The 13,305-nt window shown below is 39.3% G+C and overlaps 1 protein-coding gene across 3 annotated transcripts in view; it reads right to left on the reverse strand.

Annotated features, from left to right (window-relative positions):
• Positions 1-13,305, reverse strand: part of MARK1 (microtubule affinity regulating kinase 1) — a 121,543-nt gene that overhangs the window by 59,228 nt on the left and 49,010 nt on the right. For all 3 annotated transcript variants that reach the window (XM_045455718.1, XM_045455717.1, XM_045455719.1), the window contains exons 2-3: positions 12,328-12,528; positions 11,111-11,164 (exon numbers count right to left, since the gene is read on the reverse strand). In XM_045455718.1, the coding sequence (XP_045311674.1) occupies positions 11,111-11,164; positions 12,328-12,528 (255 nt within the window). The remainder of the gene's footprint in view (positions 1-11,110; positions 11,165-12,327; positions 12,529-13,305) is intronic.

The following is a 13,305-nucleotide window of genomic DNA, read 5'->3' on the forward strand; positions in this document are numbered from 1 at the left end:
ACACACACACACAAAAACACAAAAAAATCTGTAAATTCTAGATAAAAGCTGCTAGAGAAAATGCTGCCCACTTAAGTGCGGGCAGAATAAATATCAAAGATTAAAATAAAATCTTGGGGCTGCTCTCAGATCATTCCTGGGTATCTTTAAATTCTCCCTCATTAATTAAAAAAATAAAATAAACCTGGAAATAGCAGCAAGTGTGAGTTTAGGGGTGAGATTTATGCAAGATAAACAAAGCTAAATGCCAATCAACAGGCCCAAACTAAGAAGGGGGGGTGTGGGGTGGGGTGGGGGAGAAACCTTGGCCTTAAATTGTTCGATGGTATGCACTGATGTGTTCAATTTAAATGTTAAATATCTATATAAGTTTTCGTAATTCCTCCCTTTACCATACTTTTTCAATTAACCGCTCCTTACGGCAGGCAAAAGAGGGTTTCCACCTTATTTTCTCCAGAAAGTGGCCCAGGGAGTGTAGCGTGTCATTCCATACGAGCTCTAATTCCAGCTCCTCTTCCTTCTCTTCTGCCTCAAGGAAGCACACAGGATTCCAAGTGTGTAGACAATGTTGTCACAGGGATAATCTTGAGGTTATTTCTCAATTTTTATGAAATTACTGGCAAATTCGGTGGTTTACTTTTGGAAGCAAACTGGTTGAGACATACCCTAGAACTAATGAAAACATGCTGATGCCTCCCGGCAGCTCCACGTCTGACATTCTAAAGGAATGGATTAGCTGTACATGCTTCAAACACTTCTCCACAGATACTGGGGTTTGCTCGTTGGTTTGTTCGTTCCCTAAGCTGGGTTTTGGACTGGCACTGAATTCACGAATGCGGTCCCTGACAAGAACCTAGAATTTAGCCCTTGTGTTCTACCAAGAAGTGAGGTGAGCTGGGGAGAGGACTGCAATGATCTTGTGAACATTAGGGCGTACCTGAACAGAAGTACCACGCCACTGCCATCTGGAGATGAAGCAGGAGAAACAGTTACAGGAAGGGCCAAAGTTCTCATAAGGTCATTTCTTATTCCAGTTAAAAAATTAAGACCTAGTCATTGGATTCCTGTATCTCAAAGATGTCTTCAATGTACTGCTCTATCCTTAGTTTCCTCTCCTTCAGTAATCGTTGACAAGAAGTGAGGAAAAAATCGTAATAAGCAAGAGCACGAATGTCTGTGTGGGTCGGGTGTGTGAAGGCTAAAAATGACAGGCAATGGTGGAAAGACAAAGAGTGGCTGCTGTTGGAAGAGCGATCGGTGTGTGTTAAGGGGCATCCTGACTCAGGATAATCAAACGCCAGTGGCCTGACCTACCAATCACCCTTCCTCCCAAAGAAACACTTCAGTTGTCAGCTAGATATGGGTCATTAACACTCCAAATCCAGAGAGCTGGGACCAACTGCACAGTAGCACATGGCCTGAGTAAAGGTCTAAGATGTCTCTTCCTCTTCGTGACTCCCCTCGTGCCCTTCCCTAAACTGCAATATTCCAGCTGGCTGCACACAGGAAAGAGACGGGACTAATTAACCACCTCAGCTGCCCGAGTCAAAGGGAGCAGGGAGAGACAGCGAGCCACATGTCTGTGATCTTTTAGTTCAGAGAAGACCTTTATCAGTGAGGGTGCCAACCTTACCAGTGCCTGCTATTCCAGGCTATTCTAAGAAAGGTGGACAGGGCTGAGGGGAGAAGGAGAGCTGAAAATTTAGACCATGATAAGTTTACCTTGAGATAGACAATTATTGTTAAAAAAAAGTCAATTATCACATGTATCATACGCCCAGGTACAAGTCAGGAACACAAAGGTTTGCAAATATATTAAATAGTCCCACAGCACTAGTTGAGTTTCTGATTCGAATTTGTAGTTCATTTCCCTTGCTCGCTTTCAAACTGTGACATCACGACGTTCCTAGCATTCTCAAACTTAGCAGGAAAGCTCTGAATTCGCTAATACCCTCCAAACTTACTATTTCGACTTTGCTGTGGGCTGGAAATTGAGGCTAGAGTTTGTTCAAATTCTGTGTGCCAAATTAGAGAAATGAGTGCTGAGTGAAGGCTTGCGATGGGTTTTCTCTAACTAAAAGGCAGGGAGGGACCTCAGTGTTCGGACTTTGTGACAGCTACTCTCGCTGTTCAGAGGCCTCTGTTTCCTTCTTGGTTCTTGGCGTTGTTCCAGGTAACTGAAGTTAGTAAACAAGAGAGATATTTACTTTTCAATTCAGTCCTTTTTGTTAGGGCTTAAGGTCAGGATCAAACTCCATCAGCGTTAATCAGTATTTGCCTCAATTATGAGCATTTTCTTTTTCTCCTCTCAACTGTTCTCTTCCTTCCTGCCTCTTGCTTTTTTTTTTTTTTTTTTTTTTTTTTTTTTGATGGTGGGAAAAATCGGTTATATTTAGAAGTAGCCACGTGGATATGGTTTAGACAATCCTCGTTCTATTTACACCCAAAGTATCATAGTCAGGGGCCAGTCAAATGCACATCATCTTCCTTCCACCAGACCCGCTCACCGTGTGCCCTTGTCACAGGATTCCTGCACTGCTCCTTTGGTCTCAAGGCACATGGAGAACAACCCCGTGGCCCCAGGGAACTTGACAAAGGCACAGTGGTCAAGCTTGTTCCCACGAGGCGAGATCTTCCAGGCTGTCATCAGCCTTGGGGGACTGGGCTCATAGGAGGACGGCGACATTCAGATGTTCTTGCACCTGTCGACACAGCCTTCTTGGCCTTTCCAGCATTTTGTTCTGATTGGGGTTTAGCGAGGGGCAGGAAGCCCTTCTTTGCCTTCACTGTAATCTTTGTAAAAATCCTATCTCTATCTTTGATAGCAGTTTACTGGTCTATTTTTTTAAGTTTCTTTATTTTTGAGGGACAGAGCATGAGCAGGAGAGGGACAGAGAGAGAGAGACACACACACACACAGAATCTGAAGCAGGCTCCAGGCTCCGAGCTGTCAGCACAGAGCCCCATGCGGAGCTCGAATCTACTAACCATGAGATCAAGACCTGAGCCAAAGTTGGACGCTTAAGTGACTGAGCCACCCAGGCGTCCCAACAGTTTACTGGTCTATTAATGGGAGGTGTGGTGACAAGTGCAAGCGATATTCAGGTCCAAGAGACTGCCGGGTTCTCGTTTAGTCTCTCTCAGAGGCTCCCGTCATTGAGGGGTTTTGTAGATGAAATGCCTGTATTAACAGAACCCTAAGATTAAGCTTTCAGCTTTTAAATTTCTAGAATCATCTTTTTACTCCTTTTTAAGCCTCCAGACGTGTTATTGGTACACCACGTATTTTATATAGTTATTGCTAGTAGCAATTTAACAACAGGCTAATTTCTTAAGTTCTTCCCATGAAATGGTAGTTCAAAAAAGATCTGAATACAATTAAATGAATATATGTTAGGTGACATCTCACTAAAAAAAATAGAACAATTGTTCAGTATTGCTTTCCAACCTTGACAACTTGTAAGTCAATTGTTTGTTGCAAAGTTAAGAGAAGAAAATGCTCTTTAAATGACAGGCTGGGCCACTTTCCAAGTTTCATCTAGATAGATTACCAGATTGTAAGATTCTTATTTCTTATAAACTGGTTCTAATTTTATATTGCTTGAGTCCTTCCCAAGGTCTTATACGTCTCTGAGCTCAAGTTGATGTTAAGTAAATGTACTGAGATAACAAATCAAATAATTTCAGAGGAAAGATATTAAACATAAAACAGATCAAATTTGAAAACAGTTTAAATTACAAATGATGGAAATTAAAATGAGATACCATAATGCATTCATAAGGTTGGAAAAAAATGAAGAAATCTGATAATATAAAGTGCTGACAAAAATGAAGACCAATAGTAAGTATCATACAGTGTTAGCAGAAGTATAAATTGGTGCAACCACTCTGAAGAGCAATTTGACATTATCTGGTAAAGCTGAGGATATGCATGACCTTCAACCTAGCAATTCTGCTTGGACAGATACATCCTTTTATACACCTTCACAAATAGACATACACAATAATGATCGTTGCCTCATTGCTTCTGCAGCAAAAACAAAAAGCTAACTAACTTAAAAAGAAAAAGTGAAACACAAAAACACCAGGAACAATCTACATGTCAACTAACAAAAAACACACAAACTGTAGTATATCTATTAACAAGACAATGGGTAAACTGTAGCATATTCATGCATGCCAATAGCAGTAGTGAAAATAAATGAACTAGACTATATACACTAACATGATTAAAACTGTGAGGTAATGGTACGTGGAAGAAGCAAGCTATACAAAAATAAGAAGTTTAAAAAATAATATGTAGTCTTTTACATATGGAAACACACATGTGAAAAACCATTTTAAATTTGATTGGGAATAAGAAAGATCAAGTTCAGAACAGTAGTTATTTCCAGGTAGGAAAGAAAATATAGGAATAGAACCCAGAAATAAAACATAAGGCTTCAGTTGTAGCTGTACTATCTTATTTCTTAAAAAATACTAGAAATGAAATAGTTTAGTCTAGCAAATGTCATAAAAAAGTAACTATTTTTAAAATGGGAAGGACATTTTGAAGTTCCTATCCAAGAATCAAAAATAGACCAGTTTACTATTTCAACAAACTGCCCAAAATAGAAAAAAATAAGAGTATGACTCTTCAAATAACAAAATGACAATATGACTTTTAAAACAACCAGATGGTTTAAGGGAGCCTGGGTGGTTCAGTTGGTTAAGTGTTTGATTTCATCTCGGGTCATGATCTCACAGTTTGTGGGATCAAGCCCCGCGCTGGGCTCTGTGCTGACAGCATGAAACCTGCTTGGGGATTCTCTCTCTCTCTCTCTCTCTGCCCCTTCCCTGCTCGTTCTCTCTCTAAAATAAATACACTTTATTTTTTTTATTTTTTAAATTTTTTTTTTTCAACGTTTATTTATTTTTGGGACAGAGAGAGACAGAGCATGAACGGGGGAGGGGCAGAGAGAGAGGGAGACACAGAATCGGAAACAGGCTCCAGGCTCTGAGCCATCAGCCCAGAGCCCGATGCAGGGCTCGAACTCACGGACCGCGAGATCGTGACCTGGCTGAAGTCGGACGCTTAACCGACTGCGCCACCCAGGCGCCCCTAAAATAAATACACTTTAAATAAATAAATAAGTAAATGAATGAATGAATGAATGAATGAATGAATAAAAGAATCAGATGGTTTAGTCTACAACTCATGGGTGATTTAGATTCCTAGCCTCCTCCAGTTCCAAGACAAAACCCTTCCATGTCTACTCTTCAGTAAATCTTATGTAGTTTCCTGAGAATGTTGAAAGAGACAGAAAGAAGCTTTACAGCCAATAAAGCCTCAGCAATCAAAATAGAGGTGTTAAGAGTCAGAGGTAGAATACAAACATCAAACCCAAAAACAAACAGAACTACTACCCAAACTAAAACAAATAAGAACTACAGCAATTTTTATGAATAATCCTTGGTTATGGGTACTTAATTTTAAAGAAGGCGGAGAGATTTAACATTGCTGAGGCGGCAGCAAAGGTCACCCTGAAGAAACGACTCCAAGGCTGAAATGTGAGGAATGAATGAATAAAGGATTCATTAATGAAGGGGAGAAGCCTTATGGGGAGGGTGAGGTGAAGAGCTGCAGAGGCTGGTGGCTGGAAGGAAGACTAACTAGGAGCAGATGAAAGAAAGTGCTGAAGCCAGAGGCGTAGGAGGCGGGGTAGGGAGATGCTGGGGGAGCTGGTGGGTCATGAGGTGGAAGAGGAAGGTAGGGCCTGGCACAAGCTGGGAGCGAATTCGATTTCCAGACCTCCAAGAACGGAATGCCATCAAGAAGTTTAAATAAAGGATGGCATAGTCAGAGAGGTGTTCTGTATCCCTGATGACTTTTTAAACTGTGTGTGTGTGCGTGCGTGTGTGTGCGCGTGTGTGTTGTGTGTGTGTGTGTGTGGAGGGATGCAGCGGATGCAGAAGCGGATGCAGAAGAACAGCGGGAAGGCTACTGGGGTAGTCCTTGGGAGAGACAATGGCAGCTTTGTCTAGAGTGGTAGTGATAGAAAAAGACAAAAGCAGACCTTCTCAAAAGATGTAAGACATAAAATTAGCACAACTCATGGACGGATTAGATGGTGAAAATAGGTAGAGTGAGGAGTGGAGGACAGTTCTGGGGCTTTTGGCTTGCACAACTCAGGGGCAGTTGTCATTCACTGAGAGAGGATGCTCGGAGAGCACCAGGTGGCGAGGTACTGAGGAGGTGGGGCAGAGATCATGAGTTCAGTTTTGGACATAATAGGTTTGGGCTGTCTTTGAAAGGTTACGAGCAAATTTAGGGGAGGTCTGAGTTGAAGGCATATATTTGTGACCCTGCCTGTAGTTGAGACAGCCCAGGAAGGGAATACAGAAAGAGAAGAGGACCGAACTTTGTGGGGTTGAAACACTGAGGCCAACAAAAAAGACAAAGACTCTACATAAAGGACACACAAAAGGAGCAGCCAAAAAAAAAAAAAAAAAAGAAGACGACGACGACGACGACAGTATATGGAGAAATACAATTTTCTTTCAAGAAATTCTTGCTAAGTTAAGAATTAATAATGAACACATGTACCTGACACTTAGTTTGAACCATAAGACGGTCTCCATTTCTAGGGCTTTTTTCTTTTTTTTTCAACGTTTTTTTTTTTTTATTTTATTTTTTGGGACAGAGAGAGACAGAGCATGAATGGGGGAGGTGCAGAGAGAGAGGGAGACACAGAATCGGAAACAGGCTCCAGGCTCCAGGCTCCAGCTCCCGACGCGGGGCTCGAACTCACGGACCGCGAGATCGTGACCTGGCTGAAGTCGGACGCTTAACCGACTGCGCCACCCAGGCGCCCCTCTAGGGCTTTTTTCTATTGAATTAAAAAAATCCTAAGTCACAATCACAGATTGATTGGACAAAGGAACCAGCATCAGATGATGTGTCAGCGACATTCAGACTGATTCGCTTACAAAGATATTTCTCCCTGAAGATCATGTACAGCTCTCAGACGGACTCCAGTCTAGGCTGCTAATCGTATCCCACTCAAAAGCTGGAAGACTGTAAGTCCCGGCGAGAAGGCTAATAGCAATGGATTTTCGATACACTCTTTGGATACGCTTGCTCCAGAAGGTGTCCTGCATATTTGGATGTAGCGTTTGTGCGTTAAATATGCCCAATAATACATTACTGAGCCCTCTGGCTAGTCGCTAACGAGGGCCAACAAGATTTAGAAAACTCAAATATTTGGTCAGTGGACCGCTGGAAACAGTTTGGTTTTTTCAGAAAATTTGGTTACCTTATCTTCAACATTTTAGCTAGATATTAACATTTTTGGTATCACCTTTTAAAGGAAACTTGTTTGAATGCCTTTTCCCTCAAAATCTATCATATTTCAGTGTGAATGATATGCTTCCCCCCAATTCTTCACACTCTACACGAAAGAGCCATGATTTCATGATAACCTGCTTTCAGCCTTTCCTTCAAAGCCCAATCAAGATCAGAGGTATGTTGCTAAGCACTAATTTCATGGAGAATGAAATAATGAGTTACTGGGCATTAGGTATAATCTTATTTATTCACATGGCAGTATCATTCCTTGCAGAATTACCACACACCCCTCCCCCACACACACTCGCCAAAAAAAGGCCCTCCCGGTATGTCATCATTATTAATTCTAAGCCAATTTTTGCAGTCCACAACCCAGTTAATCCTGCTAACTCTTCTCTTATCACTTAGATTTTCACTGACCCACAAAAGGATTCGTTCAGACTTTTCCTTCAAATGATCTGCATGTGTGAAAAGAACAATAAAGCGAAATATGCTATAAAGCATACGTATGTGACAGTAACTGGCATTTCAACATATGTCCAACAGAGGTATTTGTTAAGGAATATTGCCAAAGAGTTTCTGCTTTCTCCTTGATAAAACTATTCATCAATAATTTTATGACTGCTTTTACAAGTTTGGTTTCTTGATAATTTGCTAAAAGAAACTTAATTCTGAATACTGTTTCTGTGGTTCTGTCCTCCTCTCTGCCTGTAGTGACAGTGATACAAGTTATTTTGCAGATGCTCTGGAAAACATAACTAGCTTACCAGAGAGGTTGGTGGCTTTATCTGAAAACTCACCAAAGTTTAAATGGCTTAGGTCACCATTTGATAACATTTTATACAACAGATAACACACCAGACACTAGGAGTAAGCAGATTAGTCATTTAATAAGTCTAATTTTCAGATATCAGTTACTGGAGATTGTTTGTAATTTCCCTGCTTGTACAAAACCAATGTCCTCACGCAGAGATACACGGTTTATGTCACTGCAATGCAACAGCCCTCTTTATTAAGGACATAATGCTGAGTTATGACAGTCTTATTTCTATTCTCATTACAGGTTTTACTACTCAGCAAATCAATTCTGAACCACTGAGCCATTTTTGTGAATTGGGAATATAATGCAACACAGTAAAACAACAGAAAATGTAAATTAATAAACAACACATAGAAGGCAGATAAACTGTACCCTGGTGGCTATGAACTAGAAAGCTAACACAAACTTTGTCATCCATGTATAAACTAGTGTGTCCAAGTTTAAAAAGCTAGTGGAATTTCTGAGAAAATGACAATCTTACATTTCAAGTACGTGAACTATGAACAGAACTGTTTCACTATCTTGCTGTTCCTCCAACATTATTAGGCTGCTTAAAAGATCCCCAGGAATCACCTGTATAGTTCATAAACCCTACCCCAGAAGACACCGATTAAAATATGAGGTGAGACTCATGGTCCAAAGTGGAAGAGGTAAATATAGCATCAAACTCAAATAATTTTTAAACTATGACAGCTCATTAAATTGGATCCCACTAATTCAAGATATGTGATACAAATCACATGAGCATCTTATGTGAACAACGTTGATGCCAAAGATGCTTAACAATTCCAAAGACCAAACTGTTTCTGAGAACTTTGTATGTTAGAAATTTTGAACAGTTGGGGTATCGAATTTAGGTTACTTTGTCTATCACTGATGTTGGCAATGGGAAGTATTATTTCCTAAAAATATGTTACACACAGAAGAGAATATAAAGGATAGGAATCAGCTTAAATTCAGATCAAGTCCAGAACAAGATTTAACCAAACCCTTCTGGAGATGAGATTAAAATGAACCCTTATTCCAAATACATGTGTTACCATTATCTGCCTTTTAATAAGCACACCTATTACACGGAGAATATATTTTGCTATTTTTTATCTATAGGTCCTGACTGTCAATGCTAAGGAAGACAAATGGATTACTTCTCGTTCCATTATTTCTTTTTTAGATATAACTGACCGGGGGATATGACTGGACAAATGCTGAATATTCTACAATGCATGGGAACTAACCAAGCCTTGATCTGTTGGGTTGTTTTTTGTTTTTTTCCAAAACTCTTAACCGAGAGCAAATCTATGAACATAAATGAAAATTATTTCAAAAACAATGACATATACACGTGTAAAGGCTACATTAAGTGAATGCTCATCTTTCCTTGGATTCTATTTTCATAGACTAAAGAAAACAAAATTGCCATCAGTCTTTATATGCCTGTTTGGAAAAGCAAACACTTCATCAGCAAGATGAGCAGAATTACAACAGAAATTACTTGTCACCAAGTACATTTTTTTAGTTATTCAGATAAATAAAGCAACATTCGGCTTCATGTCTGCACGTTTCAACAAGTATGACTGTGGTTCTACACACTTCTCCGGGCCCCTTTGGGAAGAACAGAGTGGGGGTCATATTACTGTGCATCCAGCTAGCAAAACCGGCCTCAAGTGTCTCTAAATGTCATCTAAAATCACTCAGTTTACCAGAGTCACTCAGAGATTAATCCAGGAGAGGTGGGAAAGCCAGATGGGTGACGGGCAGGGCCATGGAGCACTTTTAAAAGATTCCCAGCAGAAAGAAGGGTGGCAAAATTTGCCCCACTGAAGCCCCACCCCAGGGAAAAAGACAATCTTTGGATAATGCATCTGCCCAGATGCATTATCTCATACAACTGCATCACTGATTAGCTAAAAGACTGGTGCTAGAAGTTTCTCTCTGAAGACAGGCATAAGGTACACCATCTCACGGTCACAGAGGAAAAAGAATGCAGCAAACCTTTCTGTTCTCCCTGATCAGAAATAGCAAAGCTATGAAAAGTCACATTAACTGTTAAACTTAAAAGGAATCTCAGTAAGTAGTACAAACACAGATCTCTGAGTAGAAGTATGTATATAAAAATACCCTGACTTATCTGGCATGGAGCCAAGCGGAAAGTCTTGCTATCACAGACCTGAATTTTGATTTAGATGTTAGAATCACAGCAGGAATAGTTTAAACACACCATACTAAAAAGTTCTCATATTAAAGATTCTGTTTGAGGAACTCAAAAGTTATTTGTCACATTTACATATGTGACCATGATCCCATTACGTTCTAATAAAAAATTACAATGTATTTTACTATCTCACTACATAAAACAACATATATGGCATAAGTGTTAAAGTATTTGCTTCATTCTTAAAGTACTAAAATGAATATGTGAAACTTTTCCCACATGAGTAATGAAGCAACCTGAAACAGCTTTTCTAGGATTACCAGGGCAATTTCCACCCTAACTACCTTTTTTCCTCTCCTTTTTTTTTTTTTTTTTTTTACACTGTTTAAAGAAATGTTCCTATTTTTTACTCGAAGTTAGCTGAGAGACTAGTTCTTGCAGAAGAAAGTAAAGCAAGTGAAGCAATAAAAGGAAACCCACCTATGGACAATGTAACTATAAATACACTTTTAACAAAGCAGAATCCTGAGTATTTCAACACATTTGTTACAAAGTTTTATTCTACTGAATTAGAAGATGTAAATTCCTCTCATATGGTACACGCATTTGAGTCGTAGATACTTCTCAAGCAAACACTTGATAAATATAATTGAAGTGTTATTAAATACAATGCTTTACATCACGTCTTTTCTTCACATATTGATGAATATACTATCTCACCTAACAGGAAATTTAGGATAACTGACTTTACAGAAGATCACATGTTAATAAACTCAAATTCTAATTACTTACTGTTAAAATAATTAAATACCTTTTGTAGACTGGTAGGATTTAGCTGAGTTTTGTCTATTATTTTCACAGCAACCTAAAAGAAGAGAATCAAACTATGTTTGAGAATACATATTTTGACGGATAAAAAATTACAAAGAAAAAAATCTTTTGTTTCATTCCCAACTACATGTAATATAGTTATAATTGGAGTTCACATAACTAGATGGTGAAGTTGTGATAATCTGGCAGCCTTACTGTGTATCCCACTGACTTAAGTCTTTAACACATCCGATTCTGAGTCAATAAAATTACACCTTTCTTATTTTTTTCCAAGCCTCCCCTTTTAAAGTAAAAATCATCTGTAATCATTTACTTATGATTTTAATAACTTATAATTATCAGAGGGGAGGGTCTGGTAAATTCAGTAGGTTAGGTATCACGTGAATAATACAAGACAAATTGAATGCTCAAGCTCACTTATAGAAGCAAAGTAAGCAAATGGATTTGAATGTCCTCAAAGTCTCTGCCTGATGGAGGCTATGTCTGAAAAGCTCCTGGCAGAGGACTAAGATCAACCAGAAGTGATATTATGGACAGAGAGAAGGAAAAACTGATTAAAAACAAATTATGACTGAGATCTTCACAATGTCCTCACTAGAGCAGGGAAACATTAAGTAATACTGTTTTTTAGTCTTTACTATGTAAAGTATTAAATAAATATTAGTAACAATAATAATTACTAAATACATAAATTTTTTCTCTATATACATACACATAATTTAAAACGCGTGGGATTTTAGAAACCCAATTCTCTTATTACCTGAGGAAAAACATCAATATAATAACACTTGTGCAATGTGGGCTCTAAATAGATAAAAATTAGTGGGTGTCTTTATATATATATATATACCCAATTTACATGAAGCAATAATTAATGTGAACTTCCCTGGCCCTCTTCCTGGGGCCAGGGAACAACGGTAGTCAGAAATGTTTACAGAAACCGTATAATGAAGACAGAAGTCTGAGAAAAGCTCCTCTGTAGTTACACCTGATTTACAAAAGATGCTACGTGAAGGGAGGAGTCTTTTCTAAACGTTCGAAGGCCAACTACAGCTGTGTCCACGGATGTTCCATTCACATGCATCCCAGTGTTTTACCATATTTCAACTGTCATTCATTCCCAGCATCAACTATAGGAAAGCTTTAAAGACTCTGGAGAGGTCCAAGTAAATATTAGAAAGCATCATGAAAACTTACCTCTCTACCCGTTAGAACATGTCTTGCCAATTTCACTTTGGCAAAATTTCCCTTCCCTATTGTTTTTTGTAAACGATAATTTCCAATGTGAGGCTGTTCGTCCGCGGACGTAATGGAGTTTCTACACCGAGGGATGTTCTGTCGGCTACTTGATTTGGTGGGCTGGATATGTGGTTCAGTATATCCATCCACAGATGTATGCTAAGAAAGAGGTTAACAAGATTTCATTGTTAATGAAATTATATTTTAAAAAGGGCAGTTAAAAAGACTACAAATAATTTTCATGAGTAATTCAACTTCAACAAAAATACATCACACTACACAATTTTAAGGTGCAAGAATTCTATTTATAATTTCTACTTAACTTCAGCTCGGTTTGCCAGAGGGAACAGAACTATTTAAAATGAAATGTTCTGCATAACTTTAGGTATATGTTTTTGATTAAAAAAATATAAAGAGATAGATAGAAGCCATATAGACCAATACTCCTCTAAGGGTACTATCCCTTTAGGATGAGATGAGAACACAGTCTGGGCTGTGTCATTATGAGGGCAGAATGTCTTTAATGCCGAGACAAACGACTCCATGAGTACATTTCTGCTTCTCCAAATTGGCCTGGCTACTTGCCATGTTCACTCTTTCATTTGCTGGCATATAGTTTGGTCAGCTGACCAACCAGCTGCCTGCTTCAGGTGTCCTTCTAGTCAATTCCTGCCCACCCTTCTCTCTCAGCTCATGTGCCCAACCAAGAGAGACAGCGATGCCTGTGTCCATGACCTAACGTCCCCTGAATTCCTCCTCAGTGCTACTCTTCAGGGAAGGACGTCAGTTTGTCCCACGGTGTCACACTAGCCTACGACCGCACTGAACAGCTGGTCCAATGCAAGCTCAGCACGTGGAGCCCCAGGTCAACCTGCCTAGTGAACTGTGTGTCATCACTTCTGATTGTCCTGCTCTTGTTCAGTGTTGTCTGCATCC

Source organism: Leopardus geoffroyi, chromosome C3, assembly GCF_018350155.1.
Source record: "Leopardus geoffroyi isolate Oge1 chromosome C3, O.geoffroyi_Oge1_pat1.0, whole genome shotgun sequence".
In the NCBI taxonomy this organism is placed as follows: domain Eukaryota; kingdom Metazoa; phylum Chordata; class Mammalia; order Carnivora; family Felidae; genus Leopardus; species Leopardus geoffroyi.